The sequence below is a fragment of the Equus przewalskii genome, chromosome 14, assembly GCF_037783145.1.
Source record: "Equus przewalskii isolate Varuska chromosome 14, EquPr2, whole genome shotgun sequence".
In the NCBI taxonomy this organism is placed as follows: Eukaryota; Metazoa; Chordata; class Mammalia; order Perissodactyla; family Equidae; genus Equus; species Equus przewalskii.
Genome location: NC_091844.1, coordinates 24,023,450 through 24,047,967, shown reverse-complemented (window position 1 = coordinate 24,047,967; position 24,518 = coordinate 24,023,450). Strand labels below are relative to the sequence as shown.

General features: G+C 38.8%; 1 protein-coding gene across 1 annotated transcript; it reads right to left on the bottom strand.

The window, feature by feature from the left end:
- Nucleotides 1–232: 232 nt before the first annotated feature.
- Nucleotides 233–3,294, bottom strand: LOC103563787 (regenerating islet-derived protein 3-gamma-like). The gene is made up of 6 exons (XM_008539235.2): nucleotides 3,254–3,294; nucleotides 2,850–2,930; nucleotides 2,159–2,277; nucleotides 1,821–1,958; nucleotides 805–931; nucleotides 233–518 (listed from the first exon to the last, which is right to left on the bottom strand). Exons 2-6 carry the CDS (start codon nucleotides 2,926–2,928, stop codon nucleotides 451–453), a joined length of 531 nt encoding a protein of 176 aa, XP_008537457.1. The 5' UTR covers nucleotides 2,929–2,930; nucleotides 3,254–3,294; the 3' UTR covers nucleotides 233–450.
- Nucleotides 3,295–24,518: the final 21,224 nt, after the last annotated feature.

The window sequence follows — 24,518 nt, the reverse complement described above, 5'->3', positions numbered from 1 at the left end:
GAATGTGTGGGCAGTAAACTGGTAGGAAAGCAATGTCTTCATATGTAACCCAAATCCTACATGAGCAGGGCCAATAGCCCTCATTGCAAAAATACTGGGATGACGTAGATTTAGTTGTTTTCTCAGGGATTGGGGGAAATCGGGCAGAGAGAAGACCCATCAAGACTCCTCCCCCAACTACTTCCTCCTCCTCAGGGCCTGTCTATGAGACTGAAGCACACAAGATAGGCAATTGCAGACTAAAAGTTTTTTTATTGCTCTTTGTAAACTCAGGTTATGGAACTCACAGAAGCACCTGAAATGAAGGTGGGGAGGAGGGAAGGTCAGAATAAGGTGGTCAGGTTTGGGGATGTAGAGAAAATATTCTTCTCTTCCTGGGTGAATCTTCACACTTGGTCCACGTCCATGATGAGCTGCATACCAGACTCAGGCTGCTCACCCCCACCTGACCTAGGCATCGAACTTACAGATGTAGGGTAACTTCACATCACAGTTATAATCTTTCCATTTCAGATATCCTGGAGATACAGAAAAGGTGAAGTGAATGGGGTTGGTGCAGTAGAGCTTGAGAACCCACTGCAGAGGCCGCCAGATTCTGGCCTAGGATTCAAAGCCTCTCCCTCTGCTTCACCAGCATCCCACTCCAGAGGAAGGAGACTCAGAGATGAGAGGTGAGAGGGGATGGGAGAAGACAGACCAACATTGCATTTCCTAGCTTAGGAGGATTCCCTGAAGATCAGGCCCAGAAACTGAGGATGAGAGGACAGAAAAGACTGGGCAGAAGCTAGCTCCTCTGTCTCTTACCTGTGCTTTGTGACAGACTTGCACAGTAGCCAGGGTTTGAGACAGTGGCAGGATCTCTCTCCCAAGCAAAGTAATTCAGAACATCAGTGCTACTCCATTCCCATCCATCTGCATAGGGTTCATAGCCCTGTGGGGTAGAAGATGCAGCCAGATGAGGTTGAATGGCCGTTAGAGTTCTTGCACGATTCCATCAGCTAGATATCTGATCCCCTCCTCAGCATCATGGAATTTGGACTGCACATAGGTTCCGCCACAGAGTTTTCCTCTGGGAAACTCTCCCCAACTCCTTGCTCCTATTGGCAAATCCCAAAGCCAATAATCACAAAGACCAATGGAACCACTCAAAGTAATATGTTACTGTCCAAACAACAATTGGTGGTGCATTAGTGACTAGCCTCTAAAACTCAAAGAAAATCACTGTTCTATAGGGGCAAAAATGGATCCTATCTTCATTTAGGATTTCCTCAGCACAGTATGCACAAACTCAGTAAAGCTCAGAGAGCTGAATTACAAGACCTCATGTGTGAATTGTGTAAACAGTTTGACAAGAGGCAGAATAACGGGCCGGCCCAGTGGCGCAGCGGTTAAGTTTGCATGTTCCGCTTCTCGGCAGCCCGGGGTTCAGATCCCGGGTGCGGACATGGCACCACTTGGCACGCCATGCTGTGGTAGGCATCCCACATATAAAGTAGAGGAAGATGGGCACTACGTTAGCTCAGGGCCAGGCTTCCTCAGCAAAAAGAGGAGGAGTGGCAGCAGATGTTAACTCAGGGCTAATCTTCCTCAAAAAAAAAAAAAAAAATGAGGCAGATTAACTTCAGTTGGAGATTAAGATCCTCTGCAAAACACAGCTCTTTAGCTCGCCCCGAGGCCTTCTTTTTCTTCTAATTATCCCCCAGGATCTCTGAACTCCTGGATTCTATAGCATATTTCCTGCATAAGCAGAGGGGACAGGGACTGGGCCCGGATGGCCACACAGCTTGAGAGGGAACAGAGAGGAGAAAAAGTAATCGCACCTGTGTGGGGTCATGGAGCCCAATCCAGATGTATGAGTAGGTATTCACAGTATTCTTAACCAGGGAGCCCACAAAAGATGCCTCAGCCCCACTGAGGATAGACACAAGGTGTCCTGAGGGCCGCTTCTGGCAGGCAATCTGTGTGGGGAAGAGAGACACTGAGGAGGAGCTCTAGATGTCGCTGGGGGAAGGGCATGGCAGAGATAGGTGAGAAGGGTTGTGTTTGCAAAAGATGAGCATGCTCATTCTCACCCTCAAGAAACTCTGGAGAATGGAAACCACCCTCCACTTTAATGCACTTTCACTTCTCACCCCTAACTGCAAGTCTAACTACTCACATCCGCATCCATCCAGGATTTTGGTGTCATAAACAAGGCATAGCAGTGGGAGCCATAGGCATTGGAGCCTTTGGGACAGCTGAGTCGTGGAGAGGGAAGGTTCTTCTGGGAGTCTTCACCTGGGATGGAAGGAAATAAAAGAGGGTGGAGGGAAATGAAGAGTAGGGTTTGGGGTGGGCAGGTGATCCCGAGGAATATTCATGAGGCCAGTACTTGGGGAAGTAACACCATACTCCTGGGTACCTCTCACCGTTGCCAACACTTTCAGGATCCTTGATCTTGAACCAGCTCTGATTAAATGAGGGACGTCTCTTTTCTTTTACCCTTCCTTTTATTCAAAAGTCCACACTTTCTCCCACTTGGGCTGACTCTTTCTACACTGGATCCTCCATTCATTCTTCTTCCCCATATCTCGCTAATGACCCCTCACACCTCCCTCTTCAACCTATCAGTATAACTTAGAGGCCACTGAGAAAATGGGAAATTGTCTCATTTCAGTGGGAATGGACCACGGAGGTGCCTCCCACCACTAGCAACCCTGAAGGAAGGGGTGAGGATGGAGGAACTGTAGGCGGTTCATTGTGTGGGGATATAGCTCACCAAGACCACATGTGTCATGCAGGAGCCTTCCTTCTTTTCTTGGCCCTGAGAATTCAGAGGGAACCCAGTGCTGGAGGCAGAGAAATCTCACCTTGGACCTGAGATAGGAGCATCAGGCAGGAGAGCAGCATCCAGGACATGCTGGGGAGGGCCTTGGTGGACAGCATCATGTCTGAGATTTGAGGAGCAATCAGAGATCACTAAAGGAAGTGTGTTCAGAGAGAGGGCACACACAGGGCCCTCTGTTCTGCTTCTTGTCTTTTCTCTGTCTAATCCCTAGGAATAATTGGATTTTGATGACATCCATCCCTTTCTGTAGTTCTGGAAAGAACTGGAGAATCTGTATAGCCTACTCCCCCTGAGATTTCCCAGGACAGCCCTTGCTGAGTCTCAGAGCTCCTATGTGCTCTGAAGACTGTAATCCTCCCATAACGTCCCCCCAAATGTGTGAGGTAAACCCCCTGCCATGGGTTTCATCTCTCAGCTCTCACTTACCTCTCTTGCAGGGATCAGTGATGGTTGCTCAAGTCAGAAAAGACTGGGCTTTTATAAGAGGATCTGAGGGAGGGGTGCTGAAATGAAGAACAGCCATGTGAAGCCCAGACAGGACTCACGGGGGAGGGCTTGGCACTGGTTTAGGGAGATTTCCGCCATGGGGACGGGTCTCTTCCCAGCAGAGGCTGGGAACTGCCGCAGATGTTGCCTCGTTCCCATTAGCAGGGCAGCACTTTCCTCAGGAACAGGTGAAATTTGTACTTTCCCCTCCTTCTTTCTTGTTAGGGTCCTGTGACACAAAATATGGTATAAAATTTTTAAGGGACATCTACTGGAGGAGTTCTTTTGGTGGATATCTCAAGAACTCACTTCTGCAGGCATACATGTGTATTTATTTCTATTTTGTGTGGTAAAATTAAATAAATGTTGAATTATAAGTGGAGGTGAGTACGGGAATTATAAGTATTACAGATAGGTAAGAGCATAGAAGGAAACAAAGCTAACAGTAGGAGTGATGGTTCAAGGTCGCCTCTTAAACATGGTAGCTAGTTTTAAAGAAAATGCAGAATCACCTGACAAGTCATATGATGGGCCAAGATCTTAAGGAAAATAAGATGAATAAACTTGCCTTACCAGTCTTCTGAGAGATGTAGCTTCCCTGAGGGATAATGATAACTTCACAGAATGAGAGACAATGGAGGAGTTTAAAACCCAAGGAGGACTACAGTCAATGATGCAGAGCCAAAGGAAGAATGAATGAGGTTGAAGAAGGGTCAGAGCAAGAACTGGATGAAATTGTAGACATGATCGTATATACTATATTGCATGTAAGTTAGGCCTCTACTGCAGCAAGATGATCACTACCTTACGCTGCTAACAAGTCCCTTGCAAGACTGTTATTCGGCTGTAGATGAAAAGTCCTCTCTATCACCTTCTTACCGAGAGGGTGGCCAGCTTCATGTGGGGGTGCTGAGAAAAGTTCCTTAGTCAGGCCTACTTCTGAGTTGGCAATTTTGGCAACTATGAGAAGCATACTATGCGTTTCAGGTCCAGTTTAGCCAGTCTGGGAAAAAGTTAGGCTGGGATTTTCTACAGACCCTGACTCTCATACTATTAGTATAGGCCAGCCTGTGCGCAGGCGTCCACTGCAGGGATTTGAGAGGGGGTCATGCAATTAAGCTCATAACTGATTCATGTCCTCAGAATCCAAAAGTCAATAGAACCCACAAATAACCTAATAAGTATAGCCAACACATTCTTTTGTTATGAAGGAAAAAAGGAACTACTTCACAAAATATATACAAAAATATATAAATGCAAAGCCAGAACTATAGCAAGAGCTCAGCGGAAATTAAAATTTAAAAAATAATATATCACGCAAATGTGATAGTTAAGAAAATTTGGGAAGTAGCTTTGCTACGTGAAAACTATTTGAGAAGAAGTGAATAATAGCAATCACAAATCCAGAATGACGTATGTTCTGGAATTCTTGAAAAACTTAGTGTCATGGAACAAAGAAAGCATTTTAGATTAAAAGAACCTAACGAGATATAGCAACCTAATCTAGTGAGGAAATTTTAATTGAGTCTTGATTAATAAAGTAAATCATTTGAGTGACAATTGGGAAATATAAATATAGACTGATATTTGATAATGTCAGAATTTTAAATTTTCTTTCTCATAATAATGATATAGTTAGAGAATTTCCTTATACTTTTGTGTGTGTCTTTGAGAAAGATTGGCCCTGAGCTAACATCTGTTGCCAATCTTTCTCTTTCTTTTGCTTGAAGAAGATTGTCACTGAGCCAATGTCTCTGCCAATCTTCCTCTATTTTATGTGGGATGCCCCCACAGCATGGCTTGATGAGTGGTGCTAGGTCTGCACCTGGGATCTGAACCTATGAATCCCGGGCCACTGAGGCAGAGCACTCAAACTCAACCACTACACCACCAGGCCAACCCCAAGAGTTTCCTTATACTTTTGATATTTATGGTGAGATATTTAGAGGTGAAGTGTCATAATGTCTGTAACTTACTTTCAAATTATTTGGGAAAAAGTGTGTGTGTGTATGTGTTTAAAGAAAGAGAGATGGGTCAAGGAGAGAGAAACAAAGCAATTATTATAAAATGAAAAAAAATTCTGAATTTAAGTGGAAGATATAAGGGCATTACTCATACCATCATTTCAACTTTTCTGTATGTTTAACGTTTTGCAAATAGAAGGTTATAGTTTAACTTTCATGTTCCCTATCAATAATAACACATATGTGTTTTTCCCATCATTACCATAAACCACAGATAACATAACAGAGTAATATTTGTGTAGAATCATGTAGACATATACACATCACAAATAAATTTCATAATTTCAAATAAAATATTAAAGTATCATAATTAAATAAAATATCTGAAATGTTTCATGGTTGGGTTCTTTGATATATGACTATATAAACAAATAAACAGGGAAAAGCAAAGGGGTCAACAATATTGTGTTCAACTAGAAAAAAAAAAATCATGCCTTCAGAGTTAAAAAGAGTGATCATCAGAATCCACCTTTCAAAGCAGAGCTTAAACAGTTTTGAGGATGGAAAACCTCTGAGTCCTTCGTTTCTCTGTAAGAGGCAGAATTGTAGGTGTCTCTCCATAGTCGCTCTTCTGCTTTTCATGCTGTACTTGGTTTACTATCCTCCCAAATCTTCCCCGTTACCAGGTAGAAGTCAGTTAAATTCAGATTCCCCCATGAGAAGTTATTAAAATTTGGTTTTGTTTTGTTTTTACTTGAAATAATGTGATATTTATAATAACCTGTAGGGTTATAATATCCCTAACTGCAATGTAGGACTTTTGCTTCATATGACAACTCGCTAAACTCACTAAAATTTAGTTGTTTTTGTTTTATTTGTAGTTGTTCTTCCTAACAATCCTTATTAACCAGGCATTGAGAAGTGTGTTCGAATGCTGTATTTGAAAAGCTGGTTTTGAGTTATTTACAATCCATTTCTTGGTGGTGAGAGAGGAATCCTGACTCATGGAATATCGAAGGCTGAACTTTAAGAAGTTTTCTTTGCCAAAAGATAAGATTTCCAACTTGTACTTTTTATCCACGTTATCTTCCGAGTCCAACAATATTAATATTTGCAGATAGGCCTCTAGGTTATTTCTAGAATTAAGACAATCAGTAAATGATTACTTTGCGGGAATCCAGTATATTTCTTCCAAGGAAGGGAAAATGTGAAGGGTTCCTGGAAGATGGCTTAGCAAAGCCCACGTCAAAAATAGCCTTGAAACATGTTTTATTGGAGACTTATCACTAAGCACACCCCTTTGGGATATATTAACCAAATATGCAGGATGCTACTTTGGTCCTTTAGACTTATCGTAAGACTATCAGAAGCAATGGGAAAGGGATAAAATGAGCTCTCTATACTTTGTGAAACATGGCAGACTGGCCAAACCTGAGTCTCTGAGGCCAATGAATTATCAAAGCATTCAAAGATATCAAAGCATTGGAAAGCCGATACCACAGCTGCTGGAATTTGGTTAGCCATATGTAAGTAATAAACAGTAACTATCTTATGACCTGTGTAGTTATTGGGGCAATAAAGTTTTTATCAGGAAACTGTGTCAATTTTTCTTTGATTCAATGTCTCACATTGATCTTATGAGATAAGTTCCCTGTTGTATATCATGTTAGTTCTTCCACTATATCTATTGTGTATTTTATACAGGCTATTGGTTGTCATTTATTTTTCTTTCAGGATAAGCTAGTCATAACACAAAGTGTTCTTCATTTTAGAAAAAATTAGGATTACTTTTCCAACTGATTACCATCAATTATATTTAGTTTGTTAGTGGTAACTCTGTAGATCTGAACTGCATTTCCAGTGTTCACATTTCTTTCGGCTGCAAATAAAAATAAAAATAAAAATAAGATGGGGCCGGTTGTGTGGCCGAGTGGTTAAGTTCAAGCGCTCTGCTTCAGTGGCCTGGAGTTTGTCGGTTCAGATCCTGGGTGGGGACCTAGCACTGCTCATCAGGTCATGCTGTGGTGGCGTCCCACATAGAAGAACTAGAATGGTTTACAACTAGGATATACAACTACGTACTAGGGCTTTGGGGAGAAAATAAAAAGAGGAAGATTGGCAATAGACGTCAGCTCAGGGCCAATCTCAAGGTGATGGTTTAAAATAAATAAATAAATAAAAATGAAAATAAGAAATACTTCCATAGCCATGTTGCTTTTCTTTTTATTATGAATTATTTTTCTGATACGGAAAACATTTAACAAACATACAAACATATATGTACTCACCATCTAGAATGAATAGTGATCATATCTTGTCATCATTCTTCATATCTTTATTTTTTAAGAAATAAAGTAACAAAAAAGATACAATAGTACTCTATTTGTATCGTTCCTCAGTCCCATTTCTCTTACTTTTCCATTATTAATTTTCTAATCCTTCTTCTAATTTAGGATTTTAATCATTTACTACATATAGGTATATCAACCAACCATATGTAGCATTATTTCCTTTTTCTAGATTTACATTCATGTATCATATTTAATGTAATATCCTGGAATTTTTTTGTTCATTTGACCTTAGGTTTTAAAAGATCTATCTACTTTGAGATAAATAATTCTTATTCACTGATTTTAACTGCAGTGTAGTATTTCAAACCATGTATCCATTCTTCTACTGGTGGAAATTTCCAATATTTTGTTGATTTTAAGATGTGTGATTTGACACATTTTAAAATCTCTGAAATCTGAATACAGTGCTAATAATGACAAACGTGGTCTTCATCTTTGCTCTCTAGGACAAAGGTCAGCAACTTCTGTAAAGGGTCAGTAGCAAATAGTTTGGGCTCTGTAGACCATACCATCTTTGTCATAGCTACTCAGCTCTGCCATTGTAGCATAAAAGTAGCCAAAGACAATACATAAATGAATGGACATGCCTGTATTTTAGTCAAACATTAATTTTGGATACTGAAATTTGAATTTTATATCATTTTTATGTGTCACAAAATATTCTTCTTTTGATTGTTTTATAACTATTTCAAAATGTAAAAAATTATTCTTCGCTCACAGGCCATATAAAAATGAGCTATGGGCCAGATTTGACCCACTGACTGTAGTTTGCTGACACCTAGTATACAGAAAATGAGAAAGAAATTAATCAAACAATAGCACAATTAGTTATTTAGTATAACATGGTAAGAGCTCTGAAGGACAAGTGTAAGGATTTTGAGAGCATAAAACAGAAGAGGCCTGACTTGTTCTTAGCAGACAGGTGACAAGTTGATCCAGGTCCAAAGGGCACTGATTTTGAAAATTTTTGTCCCATTTGGAATTGAGAAATAGTGTTTAGTGAACGAACTCAAGCTAATCAAAAGAACTCAGAAAAATACATTCATCTCAAATGTGCCTTCTTCCAAATAGTCAGACCAAGTTAAAATGAGCCTAAGCAGCATTTATGAAAAGAAGCAGTATAAGAACAAAGAAGGTCAGTTTCAGACACTCTTATCCAAAATAACTTCTTACTGCCTGTTCAAACAAAATCCGAATTCCAACTGAAGCTTGTGTTCAAGGAACTAGAAAATGCAGATCCAAGTTCCAGGTCCAAAGTTCACATCCAGATCAGAGATTCACAGCTGGCATCTCTGACCAAGGCAAGATCTAGCTCCAGGTCCAAGGGCTAGTCCAAAGTCCGTATCTAAGGATAAAGGCCATGTCCAAGGTTATGGTCCAAGCTATATTTCCACTATCCAAGGTCTTATCCAGATTGGAGTTCCAGGTCTAATATCAAGTCCAAGATCTAGATCAAATCCATTTCCGAGTTCCAGATTCAATGTCCAGAACAGGGTAAAGGGTCAAGAACAAAGTGAAGTTATAAGGTCCAGGTTCATATCTATGTATAGGATTGGAGTCCATGTCCAAGGTCATGTCCAGGTCCAGATCTAAGGTCCACATCTAAGATTAGATGTCTAGGTCAATGTCAAGGGCTAAAGTCCAGGTCCATGACCGTTGAGCATGATTAAGACCAGATTCAAACTTCTGGACAAATCCAGCTGCAAGTTTTAGGTCTTATGTCTCTTTCCAATGTCCAAGTCCAGATGATAGAATCAGGTTAAGGTCCAAGATCCAAGTCTGAGATCCAGGTCTTGGTCTGAAGTCCAAGTTTGAAATCATGGTTCCAAGTATAGGTAAAAGATTCAAGATCCAATTCCAGTGTCTACATTCAGTACAGGTTCATAATCCATGTCCATAATTAAGAGCCAATGTACATATCTTAAGTCAGTTCCATGTTTATAACTGGGGTCCTGGTCCAAGGTCCAGGTCTGGTTCCATGTCTAATGTCAATCTCAAGTTCCACATCATTCCACGGTGCAAGATTTTCCTCCCTTTTCTCCCCCATGACATCTCCTTTATAATATCTGTCAAGTCCTCTAGATTTTATCCCCCCTTACCCTTCCACTCAAATCTGACATACACTGATTCCCAAGGATTTTTTCTCCTTCTCTTCTATTGTCTCCTATTCCCCTTTTCTGACACCTGCTGATTCTCCCCCAATATTTCTCCCCACTGTTTCTCTTCTCCTGTTATATGACACACACCGATTCTCCAATATTTTCATAAGCTTTATAAGAACAAGAAAGCTCATAAATATGTTCTCAGCTTCACTTTCCTCATATGGATGTTTTTGTCTCTCTATGCTGATTTCTTAGGCCAAGACTGAAAATTGAACCTGGAACAAAGGATCTCATCTGAGTGAGGTCCCTGTATGCAGATAAAGACCCACCCTTCAAGTGAAGAAGAGCACAGTGACAGATGCCTCCCTATAATGTGAACAAATACCGTCTAGGTTCAGGATTTTAATACCTAATGAAACCTTATGTGTTGGTCCTACATATATTAGTGAACATGCTTTGCCTACTGTGCTCATCTCTCTGGATGTAGGATTTACAAATATGCAAATTAGACAACCTTAATGTGTTAACTCATATAGACTACAGAGGCCTTCACTGGGATGTGGCTAGCCCTTGTATGTTGTTACTGATGAGGTGATACAGTCAGAATTAGAACTTGGATTCATAGTTATACACATAAATAATCTGCAGAGGGCATTTGTTAGTAGGTCTAAAAATCCATAAACTATAAAAGGATAAATTAATTATATATTTTGCATAAAAATAAAGTACTTCTGTATGCAAAATATTTTATAAAAGAAGCAAAAACAAAAGAAAAATCTGGGAACAACCATTTTTAACTTATACCAAATACATAACAATTTCCTATAAATCAATTTTAAAAGACCAACAACTCAATAGAAAAAAAATTGTAGAGAAGATGAATAAATAGGCTCACAGTAAAGGAAGTGAAATTTTCTTTTAAACACACAAAATATGATCAATTATAAATATGCTCACATATAATAATTGCAAATTAAAACTACGCTAAATCATATGGAAGCGCTGTACTTTTTGCTCAATTCTTCTGTAAACCTAAAATTTCTCAAAAAATAAAGTCTATTAAAGTAAAACTATACTGAATCTATCAAAGTGGCAAAGATCTAGAAGTTTGATTATAAACAGTGTGAGCAGGACTGGGAGGAAGCAGAATCTTCATATATGAGGTGAGAGAAGACAAATTAGTGCGATGTCTCCCCCTTCATGCTGAAATTTGGCGATATCTATCAAAATCCTTTGATCCTAGAGTTTTTCTTCTTAGTATTTATTATATGAATATAATTACATACATGCAAAATTAAGTATGCTCATTACGAGACTATTAGTAACCAGAGAAGAATGTATTAAAAGGTAATATGATAACTGTATTTACATGACATTTCCAGAAAGGACTAGGATAGCAACTCTTTATCAACCACATTAACATTCTGCAGCAATATTCTTGAAAAATCGCATTAGGTGGGATACATAAAGAGTGTAATATCTAAGTATCTTCACTTCAGGTCTGGTCAGGTCATTTCAGATAGCGTGAGACTGCACTGCTGAACTAGGAAGAATAATGGTCCCTCAAAGATGTCCATGCCTTATTCCCTGGAACCTATGAGTTCCACAGCTACGTGACATGTTAGGTTTCATCCATGGGGTTATAAGACAAAAGGAACTTTACAGATTTAATTAACATTATGGACACTGAAACTTGCAGATTGTCATGTATTTTCTGGGTGAACCCAGTATAAGTACATGAGCCATTAAAAATAGAGAGCCGTCTCCTGCTGGAAGAAGAAGGCAGAAGAGAAGAGGAAGACACATGTGGCAGAAAGCAGAGGCACAAAGAAGGACTCTAGGAACCATTGTTTGTTTAAAGATGGAGGGACACAAAAGAATATGGATGTCCTTAGGGACTGAGAGAGGCTGACAGCCAACAAGGAAATGGAGACCTCAATTCTGCAAATGCAAGGAATTGAATTCTGCTAGCAAACTGAGTTTGAAAGCAGATTCTCCCACAGAGCCTCCAGAAAGGAAGATACTTTGATTTCGGCCTTGTGAGACCTGGGGTAGAGAACCAGCATCCATGGTGCACCTAGATTACTAAACTGTGGAACTGTGAGACAATAAACTTGTGCTGTTTCAGGAGTCTAAAATTGTGGTAATCTGCTCGAGTAGTCATAGAAAACTAATACAATCACAAAAAGAGTAACAAAAATACTTTGTTTTCGATATTTTTTTTTTTTCTTTTTTTTTAGGATCTCGCCTCCCTTTATTATTTTTTTTTTTTTACTGAGGTGACACTGGTTTAGAATATTATATAAATTTCAGGTATACATCGTTATATTTCGATTTCTGTGTAGATTGCATGATGTTCACCACCCAAAGACTAATTACCATCCATCATCACACACATGTGCCTAATCATCCCTTTCACCCTCCACCCTCCCCGCTTCCCCTCTGGTAACCACCAATCCAATCTCTGTATCTTTGTGTTCATTTTTGGTTGTTGTTGTTTTTATCTTCTACTTACAAGTGAGATCATATGGTATTTGACTTTCTCTCTCTGGTTTATTTCGCTTAAAATAATACCCTCAAGATCCATCCATGTTGTTACAAGTGGAAAGATTTCATCTTTTTTATGCCTGAGTAATATTCCATTGTGTGTGTGTGTGTGTGTGTTTGTGTGTGTATCTTCTGCATATATATCTTCTGTATCCATTTGTCCCTTGATGTGCACTTAGGTTCTTTCCAAGTCTTGATTATTTTGAAGACTGTTACAATGAACATAGGGGTGCATATATCTTTACCCATTTGTGTTTCCATGTTTTTGAGTGAATACCCAGCAGTGGAAAAGCTGGATCATATCATACTTCTAGTCTTGATTTTTTGAGGAATCTTCATACTGTTTTCCATAGTGGATGAACCAGTTTGCATTCCCACCAGCAGTGTATGAGAGTTTCCTTTTCTCCACATCCTCTCCAACACTTGTTATTTCTTGTTTTGTTGATTATAGCCATTCTGACAGGTGGCAGGTGATAGCTCATTGTAGTTTTGATTTGCTTTTCCCTGTAATTAGTGATGTTGGACATCTTGTCATGTGCCTGTTGGCCATCTGTATATCTTCTTTGGAAAATGCCTGTTCAGATCTTTTGCCCATTTTTTACTTGGGTTGTTGGGTTTTTTGTTTTTGAGCTGTAGGAGTTCTTTGTATATTTTGGATATTAACCCCTTATCTGATTTATGGTTTGTAAATATCTTATCCTGATTGTTAGGTTATCTTTTTGTTTTATTATGGTTTCCTTTGCTGTACAGAAGCTTTTTAGTTTGATACAGTCCCATTTGTTTATTTTTTTGGTTGTTTCCCTTGCCTGGTCAGACATGGTATTTAAAAATATGCTGCTAAGAACTGACATCGAAGGGCTTACTGCCTATGTTTTCTTCTAGAAGTTTTATGATTTCAGGTCTTACATTCTTTAATCCATTTTGAGTTAATTTTTGTGTATGCTTTAAGATAATGGGCTACTTTCATTCTTTTGCATGTAGCTGTCCAGTTTTCCCAACAACATTTATTGAAGACACTTTCCTTTTTCTATTCTATGTTCTTGGCTCCCTTGTCGAAGATGAGATGTCCACTATGAGTGGATTTATTTCTGGCCTTCGATTCTGTTCTGTTGGTCTGTGTATCTGTTTTTGTGCCAGTAACATGCTGCTTTGGTTACTATAGCTTCGTAGTATATTTTGAAATCAGGCAGTGTGATACCTCTAGCTTTGAACTTTTTTCTCAGGATTCCTTTGGCTATTTGGGGTCTTTTGTTGTTCCATATAAATTTTAGGATTCTTTGTTATATTTCTGTGAAAAATATTGTTGTAGCTTTGATAGGAATTTCACTGAATCTGTAGAAAGCCTCAGGTAATATGGGCATTTTTAACCGTGTTGATTCTTCCAATCCAAGAGCACAGAATATCTTTCCATTTCTTTGTGGCTTCTTCAATTCCTTTGAACAATGTCTTATAGTTTTCAGTGTACAGGTCTTTTACCTCTTTGGTTAAATTTAGTCCTAGGTATTTTATTCTTTCTGTTGCAATTGTAAATAGGATTGTATTCTTAATTTCTCTCTCTGCTACTTTGATATTCGTGTATAGAAATGCAACTGATTTTTTGTATGTTGATTTTGTATCCTGCAATTTACGGTATTAATTTATTATTTCTAAAAGTTTTTTGGTGGATTCTTCAGGATCTTCTGTATATAAAATCATGTAATCTACAAATGGTGACAGTTTCACTTTTTCCTTTCCAATTTGGATCTGTTTTATTTCATTTTCTTACCTCATTGCTCTTCCTAGGATTTCCAAACCTATGTTAAATAAGAGTGGTGAAAGTGGGCATCCTTGTCTGGTTCCTGTATTTAGAGGGATAACTTTCACTTTGTCTCTGTTGAGTATGATATTGGCTGTGGGTTTGTCATATATGGCCTTTATTATGTTGAGATACTTTCCTGCTATACCCCTTTTATTCGGAGTTTTTGTCATAAATGGATACTGTATCTTGTCAAATGCTTTCTCTGCATCTATGGAGATGGTGTGATTTTTATTCTTCATTTTATTAATGTGGTGTATCACATTGGTTGATTTGCAAATGTTGAACCATCCTTGCATCCTGGAATAAATCCCACTTGATCATGGTGTATGATCTTTTTAATATATTTTTGTATTCGATTTGCTAGTATTTTGTTGAGGATTTTTGCATTAAAGCTCATCAGTGATTTTGGCCTGTAATTTTCTTTTTTTGTGTTGTCCTTGTTTGGTTCTGGTATCAGTGTGATATTGGCCTCATAGAGTCAGGAAGCTTCCCCTCCTCTTCAGTTTTTTGGAAGAGTTCGAGAAGCAAAGGTTTTAAGTTTTGTTTGAATGCTTGGTAGAATTAACTGGGGAAGCTGTCTGGTCCTGTATTTTTATTTTATGGAAGAATTTTGATTACTGATTTGTCTTCCTTACTGGCGACTGGTCTATTCAAATTCTCTGCTTCTTCTTGATTCAATTTTGGAAGGTTGTCTGATTCTAAGAATTTATCCATTTATGCTACATTATTCTATTTGTTGGTATATAGCATTTCATAGTATTCTCTTATGATCTTTTGTATTTCTGAGGTGTCTGTTGTAATTTCTCCTCTTTTATTTCTGAAAATTTATTTGAGCCTTCTCTTTCTTTTTTATCTTTTTTTTTTTTTTGGTGAGTCAAGCTGAAGGTTTGTCAATTTTCTTTATCTCTCCAAAGAATCACCTCTTAGTTTCACTGATTTTTTTCTATAGCTTTTTTAGTGGCTATTTCATTTATGTCTGCTCTGACTTTTATTATTTCCTTCCTTCTACTGATTTGGGGCTTTGTTTGTTCTTTTTCCACTTCCTTTAGGTGCACTATTAGATTGTTTATTTGAGATTTTTCTTGTTTCTTGATGTAGGCCTGTATTGCTATAAACTTCCCTCTTAGAACAGCTTTTGTTGTATCCCATAAATTTTGTCATGTCATATTTTCATTTTCATTTGTCTTCAGCTATCTTTTGATTTCACCTTTGATTTCTTCACTGACCCAAACATTGTTCAATAGCATTTTGTTAATCTCGACATATTTTTGGCTTTTCTGCATTTCTTCCTGTGGTTGATTTCTAGTTTCATACAGTTGTGGTCAGAAAAGATGTCTGGTATTATTTCAATCTTAAATATATTGAGACTTGTTTTGTAACCTAATATGTGGTCTATGCTGGAGAATGGTCCATGTGCAGTTGGAAAGAATGTGTATTCTACTGTTTTTAGGTGGAATATTCTTTATAGATCTTCTAAATCCATCTAGACTAATGTGTCATTTAAGGCCAATCTTTTCCTATTGATCTTCTGTTTTCTATTCACTTTTGTAAGTGGTGTGTTAAAGTCCCCTACTATTACTGGGTTGCTGTCTATTTCTCCTTTTATGTCTGTTAATAATTGCTTTATATATTCAGGTGCTCCTATGCTGGCTGCATAGATATTTACAAGTGTTATATCTTCTTCTTGGATTGTTCCCTTTATCATTATGTAGTGCCCTTCTTTGGCTCTTATTACAGATTTTGTTTTAAAGTCTATTTTTTCTGATATAAGTATTGCTACCCAGCTTCCTTTTCATTGTCACTTGCATGGAGTATCTTTTTCCATCTCTTCACTTTCAGCTTGTGAGTGTCTTTAGGTCTAAGAGTATCTCTTTTATGCAGTGTATATATGGGTCTTGTATTTTTATCCAATCAACTACTGCTTTTGGTTGGAGCAGTTAGTCCATTGACATTTAAACTATCTGTTGACAAGTATGTACTTATTTCCACTTGGTTACTTTTTTCTGGTTGCTTTTGTAGTTTTCTGTTTCTTTCTTCTTCTCTAGCTCTCTTCCCTTGTGATTTGATGGCTTTCTTTAGTATTATGTTTGGGTTCCTTTCTCTTAAATTTTGTGTATTTATTATAGGTTTCTGGTTTGTGATTACCATGAGGTTCATAAGTAATAACCTACATATATAGCACTCTATATTAAGTCAATGGACTCTTAACTTTGACCTCTTCCTAAATGTTCTACTCTTTTACTCCTCTCATCCCACATTTTATTTCCCTGATATCGTATTTAACCTCTTTTTTGTGCATGTGCATCCATTACCCTCTTATCATGGAGATATACAAGTTTAGTATTTTTGTCTTTTGACCTTCATATTAGCTTTGTGGTGGCTGATCTGCTACCTTTACTGTATATTTACCTTTACCAGTGCATATTTTTCTCTGATAATTTTCTTATTCCTATTTGTGGTCTTTTCTTTTTCACTTAAGTTACTTTAGCATTTCTTATAAGGCTGCTTTATTGGTTATTAACTACTTTAGTGTTTGCTTGTCTGGGAAAGTCTTTGTCTCCCCTTCCATTCTGAATGATAGCCTTGCCAGATAGAGTATGCTTGGCTGTAAGTTTTTTTCTTTCAGCACTTTAAATATGTCATACCACTCCCTTCTAGCCTGTAAAGTTTCTGCTGAGAGGTCAGCTGATAGCCTCATGGGGTTTCCTTTGTATGTAACTTATTGCCTTTTTCTTGCAGCTTTTAGGATTCTCTCTTTCTCTTTAGTTCTTGACATTTTAATTACCATGTGTCTTGGTGTGGGCCTCTTTGGGTATATCTTGTTTGGTGCTCTCTGTGATTCCTGTACCTGGATGTCTGTTTCTTTCCTTAGGTTAGGAAAGTTTTCAGCTATTATTTCTTCAAATAGATTCTCTGTCTCTTTGCCTCTCTCTTCTCCTTCTGCACCTATAACACAGATGTTAGTGTGCTTGATGTTGCGCCAGAAGTCCCTTAGACTGTCCTAGTTCTTTCTTCTTTTATCTGTTCAGCTGGAGTGATTTCCTCTAGTCTTTCATCCAGCTTACTGATCCATTCTCTGCATCATCTACTCTGTTATTGATTTCCTCTCATGAATTTTTCATTTCCAGTATTGTCTTCTTCTTCAAGTTCTTTCTTATATTTTCCAGTTCTTTGTTGAAGTTTTCACCGAATTCATCCATTCTTTTCCCAAGGTCAGTGAGCATCCTCATGACCATTAGTTTGCACTCTTTATCAAGTAGATTGTTTATCTCTCTTTCATTTCATTTTTTTCCTGAGGATTTGACTTGTTCCCTTATTTGGAACATATTCCTTTGTCTCCTCATTTTGTCTCTTTCTCTGTGCTTATGTCTATGTATTAGGTAGATCAGCTATGTCTCCCAATCTTGGAGAGATGGATTATGTAAGAGATGCCTTATGAGTCCCAGCAGTGCACTTCCCTCTTGTCATCAATTCCAAATGTTCCAGGAGCGTCCGCTGTGTGGACTATGTGCGTCCTTCTGTTGTGGCAGGGTTGCTTTTGTTGCAGGTGTGCAGGGAGGCTACACTGGTCTGTGGGCCAGCTGGTTATAATGCTCAGCTGTGTGTGGCTGATATGGTTCCTTTTGTCCCTTTATTGGGCATGAGGAGCCCCAGCACAGTTGGTTGCAAGGTCTAACCGCAATTTCTGATGCAGTTTTTTTGTTAAGTGAGTAGGACCCCAGTGTGGCTGGTTGCTAGCCTCAGGGGCTTACAATTGCTATAGTCTTCTGGCCTGAAAGGTTACTGTTAGCTCTCTCAGGAGTATATCTGGCTGGGGCCAACCCCAGGAGTGGGAGCACATGATTGTTTCTGGCATTGGAAGGTGAGGTTGACCCCCATGTGGCTGTTTGAGATACACAAGTCTGCTTTGGCTGACAAGCTTCACCACCCACAGGCCCACATGCCCCTTCAACACAGTGCTGCCTCATGTGCACATCCCAACCCACTGAAGTGGCCCCACTTACCACACTGCCAAGGCCCCACATACCCTACCAACACAGTCCCACCCCTCATGCACACCCTGCCCCACAGAAGCAGACCCAATCACCAGCTGCAGAAGCCCCACACATTCCACATATGCAGGCCCCCAAGCTGCATTATAGCTTGCAGTTGGGTGGCACCAGTCCCTAGGGTGGGCTTCCTGCCTTTACCAGCCTGATTAAATCAGTCCTGTAGTGGGTAAGGCAGACCCCTGAACTAACAGGCCAGGGGGAGAATTCCAATGGTGTCTGCCAGGGTCTGTGTCAGCATGCATGCAATAGGTCAGCTGCTGCCAATGTCTCAGTTCCTGGGGAGTTGGTCCCAGCCTAGGGAGGTCTTGCATCTCACAGAGATGCACTCAGAGCCTATCAAGTGAGTCTCTTTTCACCAAAGGACTGTGCACCTTTCTTTCTGGTCATTTTAGGTTGCCTTCCAAAATGGATGATTTTGTACATAGGCCCTTTAAGAGAGGGATTTTTCTTTTCCTTGTGTTTGATAGCTTTTCTAGGGGTATTTCCTCTTGTCATTAATAGATAGCAAAGTCAGATATTATGACACTCATCTTGTTTGCGCTAAGTCCAAAAGCTGCTTATTGCAGCAAACCTCTAATGCTCAGATCCCCTACTTCTGCAGGGGATGATTTGTACCTTAAGTTTGCTCCCAGCCATGAAGCACTGTGGTTAGAAAGTGGCTTTTTGCTCTCAAGAAGGGAATTTCTGTCACTTCCACTTCAGTTAGCACAGTCCCTTATTTTGGGGGTTCTTTTTATCCAGTCTTCAGTCTTCTCTCAGGGTTAATTGTTCCAAGGGTGGTTGTAAATTTGTTGCATCCATGGGAAGAGGTGAGTTCAGGGTTCTCCTATGCCACCACCTTCCCAGCAATCTCTCTCTTTTTTACTTTTTATTAAAGTGAAACATATATGCAGAAAAGTCCACAAAGTGTAATGTACATTTTAGTGAATTTCCAATAACTGACTACATCAGTGCATCCAGAGCCCAGATCAGGAAATAATACATTATCAGCATCCCAGAAGACTCACCTTTACTTTCTTCCACAGAGGCCTGGCTTCAAATACTGTATTGAGTTTGGCTTCTTTCCGTACTTGGCATAAATGGAATCACAAAACATGTGCTGTCTTGTATCTGGCTTCTTTCAATCAACTTTGTGTTTATAAGATACATCTAAATTATGTTGTCTAATTATAGATTGTTCATTTTAACTGCTGTGTGGTGTTTCATTATATGGGTATACTGCAATTTTTTAAATCTTTTCTTCTGTTGATGGACAGGACATTTGGGCAATTTTCAGTGTTTGGCTTTATGAATGGTGCTGCTAGGAACCTTCTAATACATGTGTTATAGTGTGCATGTGTATTCTTGGATATATATCTAAGAGTGAAATACAGAGAAATTTAAAGTTTTGTTTTGTTTTTCTGAAAAGCAGATAAAGAATTGAGTATCCATACTATGTAACTACTGAAAAGAACGTAAAAGTTATTTGTGTACTGATGAGAAAAAATTCTAAGATATGATTATAACTGAAGAAAAAGGTACAAAATAGAGTGTATTGTATTTTGCATAAAAGGAAGATAATAAAATATGTTAATATTTGCTTTTATATGCATGAAGAAACTCTTTAAGGAAAAAGAAGACACTAATAAAGATGGATACCATCAAATATGGGGTGGGGGGAGTCCTACAAGATGAGGCCAGAGGTAAGAGAGAAACTTCCCCTGTACACATGTACACACACATATATGTATATAAATGTACATAGTTTTTTCAACTGTGAGAATGTACTACCTACTCAAAAATAAATAAAACATAACTTTCCAAAGGGGTCAAACCTTTGCAGAGGAGATATTCCCTTTTCAAGGTGTAGTTACATTTGGCAGTAGAGATTCTCTCGCTTTCTAGTCAGTTTCCTAGACAGTAGTTGCCCCAGCTTTTAGCAACATAGTCCTTCCTCCAGGGCAACTGCTGCCTTCTCTGGGGAATGCTCTAATTCTTTCCCTATATTAAAGGTGGCTAGAGGCATTACCTTGTTTTATAATTAAAACAAACAAGTGAACCAAAACAATTCTTAAAACCACAATTATATTTAGAAATAAAATATCTTCAGTTTGTTTAAGGCTCTAAAGGGAAAATCCTGCATCCAATTTTCCCTGATTTAAAACTATGGCACATATTTCCAAGGTAAAATTTCATGAAAGAGAAGTTAGCAAGCTATCCTTCCACCCTAATGAAGACCTGGGGTATGTTGTACAAATAGGAAACAATATGCATCTGAGAAACCAAGACGTATTTTTCCAATGGCCAATATGATAACCATTTTTGTTTCCTCTATCCATAATGTATATTCCCATGGCAGCCTCATGGCCAGGCTTGGCTGGCTGGGCCTGCTGGCCCTCCCAACCTCCTCACCTTCTCACCTCCTTTGACTATGTCCAGCAGGAAAGCCCAGGGAGGCACAGAGTCATCTACTATGCCCACACATAAAAGCAAAAGACATTATGAATGTAAAAGTGACTCACCAATTTCTGGTCCCAATTCAAAGCTCCGTAAAGGCTTATACCACTCCTTCTCCAATCATAGTCATAAATCCAGCTTCTGCCTAAGAAGCCATAATAATTGATGGCTACATTTCAAAGACAAAACAGGCAGTATACAGGGCAAATCTCCCTATCCATTTTTTTTTAAATCATACATACAATTTATGGCCCTTCTAACTGATCATCACTCCAAGAATATATTGATTTTTTTTAAAACCACATAGTTGACATCTGTGATTGCCGGCTCCAAATGGAATTGATATTTAAACAGCAAAATCATTTTAGCCTTTACGTTTTTAAGAGGTCAGCCTTTCCAATTATTTCACCCAACTTTCTACAAGCTTCCAGCCCTGAGAGAATCTGTGACTTATGGCCTGAGTATTGAAGGAACAAATTAGCATTTCTTCAGTGCAGGAACTTTGTTGAACATTGTGATTGACAAAATTCTAAAGGTATCCCCCCAAGATTTCTGCCCCCCTGATAATTCAATCACATGATAAACTAGGTACTGCTGTAACTTTGCAGATGTAATTAAGGCTACTCAGTAGCTGAACTTAAAATAGGGAGATTTTAAGTTCATTGATTACATGCACAGGTACAATCTAATCACATGAGCCCTTAAAAGAAGAGGAAGACAGGAAAGTCTGCCACAAAGATGTGGCAGAAGAAGTCAGGAGAAATGAGGCAGAAGGAGAAGACAAAGAGATCTTAAGCATAAAAAGGACTTGACTCATCATTGTTGGCTTTGAAAACGGAGGAAGAGGGGCATGAACTAAGGAATGTGGTTATCCTCTAGACTCTGAGAACAAACTCAGCTGACAGCTAGCAAGGCAACGGGGACCTCAGTCCTACAACCACAAGGAACTAAGTACGGCCAACAACCTCAATGATCTGGGAAGCAGGTTCATCCTCAGAGTCTTGAGAAAGGAATACAGCCCTACTGCTATATTGGTTTCAGCTTTTTGAGACCTGGAGCAGAGAAAGAGCTGAGCCATGCTGTGCCTGGATTTTTAGCCTACAGAACTGTGAAATAACAAAAGTGCATTGTTTGAAGTCACTAAATTTGTAGTTATTTGTTATAGAAGCTATACAAAATGAATACAAACATTTATTAGTTTTTATATAAAAAGTAAAATTTTCCTATAAAACATGTCATGGTGTAGGCCCCACACAAACCTTAGTATCTATCCCGGCCAGTATAGTCACCAACATCCTTCCTTTCATCTGCTTCATTTTATCATCTTTACCACCATATTCTCCTCATAATGAGCTATCATGATGCTACCCATTATGAATAAATGCGTTTCAAGGGGTTTTTTTGGCAGAACTGAGTCTTCCTCATCTTTTTAGTTTTTATAGCACGTACTGCAGAGCCTGGCACATAGAAAGTCTTCAATAACCCTTGTTGATTGGAATTGATGATTTATTTCCCTCTATGAATACCATCTAAACATTTTTATTTTCTGAGATGTTCTTTCCCACCTTTCTACCAATTGATGGCAAAAAGTCAGATGGGTCACTGAGTTGTAGCTCCACAGTAATGGGACTAAGTAACACTAATACAACCAAACCCTTCCCCAGCCCCCTGGTCCCACTGGCATATATTTATGAGGCAGGTTATGATGGTAAGTTTCAGTGTGCAACTGTGGCTAGAGGTCAGAGGGAACACAAAATTATAGGTCAGTCTAGTTATGTCTAGGAGTCACTTCAAAAAGAAGGGCCAAGTGCTGGTCTATTGATCTAGAAACATGCCTGAGGATCAACTTGTGGCCAGCACTGATGTCAAATTCTGCTTATGTTTTAGGCAGAGTTCTACATTAACTTTGTAAATTCTCCAAAATCTTCAGATTAGCTCTAAGATTTCTCCAGCATTTACTCTGTCTAAAAATGTTAAATCCCTCCCAACTAACCAGCTATGCAGCATCAGGAAAACTGCTGATACTCCTTAGCCCCCAAAATGGGAAGGAAGACTTTGCGAGTTGTGGTAGCCATCATTGATAATGATGTTATCACCTTGGGAGATTGCCGTGAGGAAATGGTAGCCTCTATGTTCACTACCCAAAGTGGATGGAACAGAAAGACTCACAAATGATATAAGGTCCTCAAACCATGTAGTTTATTGAATCAATTCAAAACATAAGGTGAAAATGCAAGGGGAAGAAATAAAGTAAATTAACACTTAGGAAAGGGTGTAAGCAGAGTGGAAGGACCACTTAGTCTGGGGCTACACAACTGCAATAGTTACCTATAGGTGTGTAACAAATTGCCCCCAAAGCTAGCACCTTAAATACTTACTATATCACAGTTTTGGGAGTTGGGAATGCAGAAGAATCCAGGAACAAAATAAAGTCATTAGGAAAATACTGAGGAAATCTGAGGAAAATATGAACTTTAATTAATTAAAGAAAAAACAAACTGCTGTATTTATTTGTTTTTTAGAAAGAGTTTGTGAGTGCTACAACTACTATCTTTACTTTATGTTATTTTAATCCAAAAACGATATCCTGGCTGGTTACAAAACTCTTTGAGAGGGCTGGCCCGGTGGAGCACTGGTGAAGTTCGCACATTCTGCTTCGGAGCCTGGAGTTCACCATTTCGGATCCCGGGTGCAGACATGGAACTGCTTATCAACACATGCTGTGGTATGCATTCCACATATAAAATAGAGGAAGATGGGGATGGATGTTAAGTCAGACGCTGTCTTCCTTGACAAAAAGAGGAGGCTTGGCAGCAGATGTTAGCTCAGGACTAATCTTCCTCAAAAAAAAAAAAAACTCTGTGGGAATAGACTTCCCCTTCCAGTTTTCTATGTGAGTGGTCTATTGAGTTCTGGAATCTAATGTTTCTTGGAGAAGAGTGAGAATAACTTAACTTTTACCTCCCATGTAGAACATATGATCTTTCTATCTAGGTTCAGATAGACTTTTATTTATTGTTTTACTACATTATTTACTTTTTTTTTTTAAAGATTTTATTTTTTCCTTTTTCTCCGCAAAGCCCCCCGGTACATAGTTGTGTATTCTTTGTTGTGGGTTCTTCTAGTTGTGGCATGTGGGACGCTGCCCCAGCGTGGTCCGATGAGCAGTGCCATGTCCGCGCCCAGGATTTGAACCAACGAAACACTGGGCCGCCTGCAGCAGAGTGTGTGAACTTAACCACTCGGCCACGGGGCCAGCCCCTACATTATTTACTTTTTAAGTTCTTTTCCCTTACATTTGACCATTTCTCAAGCCTGTCTTCAAAGTTACTAATTTTGCTTCTTTTTCATCTCAGATTTATTCTTTAGTACTTCTTTAGCTTCAGATCTATGATAAATTTTTTTTCTTCTATATCTTAGTAAGAAGATCATGTATATGGAAAGAGACTACAGTGACCAAAAGATATAATTTGTACAATTGAAGAAGGAAACAGAATAAAAGAAGAGAAAAATTAGTCAAGGAAATAATAAAAATAAAACTTTAAAATAAAGAACTATCTGAATCCAAAACTTTCTGGATTCCAGAAAAAAGAGAGGGAGAAAGAGATCATACACTTACTGTCAAGGTGACTTAAAGCTAGATGAAGGAAATTCAAGAATGAGAAACCACCATCATCACTCTTTCCCCATGTTATTCCATCTTCTACCTTGACTACTTTTTTTTTTCATTAATGGCTTCTTGCTCTTTTGAGAATACAAAGAAACTTGCAAACGTTTTCTTCTTTCTTGAATCCTAACATGCATTCTTCATTTGAACTTCACTTCTAATATCTATGACCTTCTTTTTGTTTGACACAATAAATGTACAGAGATCCAAGGCTGGATCATTGTTTCTTTGTTTGTTTGTTTGTTCGAGGAAGATTAGCCCTGAACTAACGTCTGCTGCCAATCCTCC

Bases quoted from the DNA above. Each gene is read 5' to 3' on its own strand.
- LOC103563787 (XM_008539235.2), bottom strand. From the start codon at position 2,928: ATGATGCTGTCCACCAAGGCCCTCCCCAGCATGTCCTGGATGCTGCTC. The intron at 1,959-2,158 runs GTGAGTAGTTAG...TTCCCCACACAG, and splicing joins AATCCTGGATGGATGCGGAT to ATTGCCTGCCAGAAGCGGCC. The intron at 519-804 runs GTAAGAGACAGA...CTGTATCTCCAG, and splicing joins AAGTCTGTCACAAAGCACAG to GATATCTGAAATGGAAAGAT.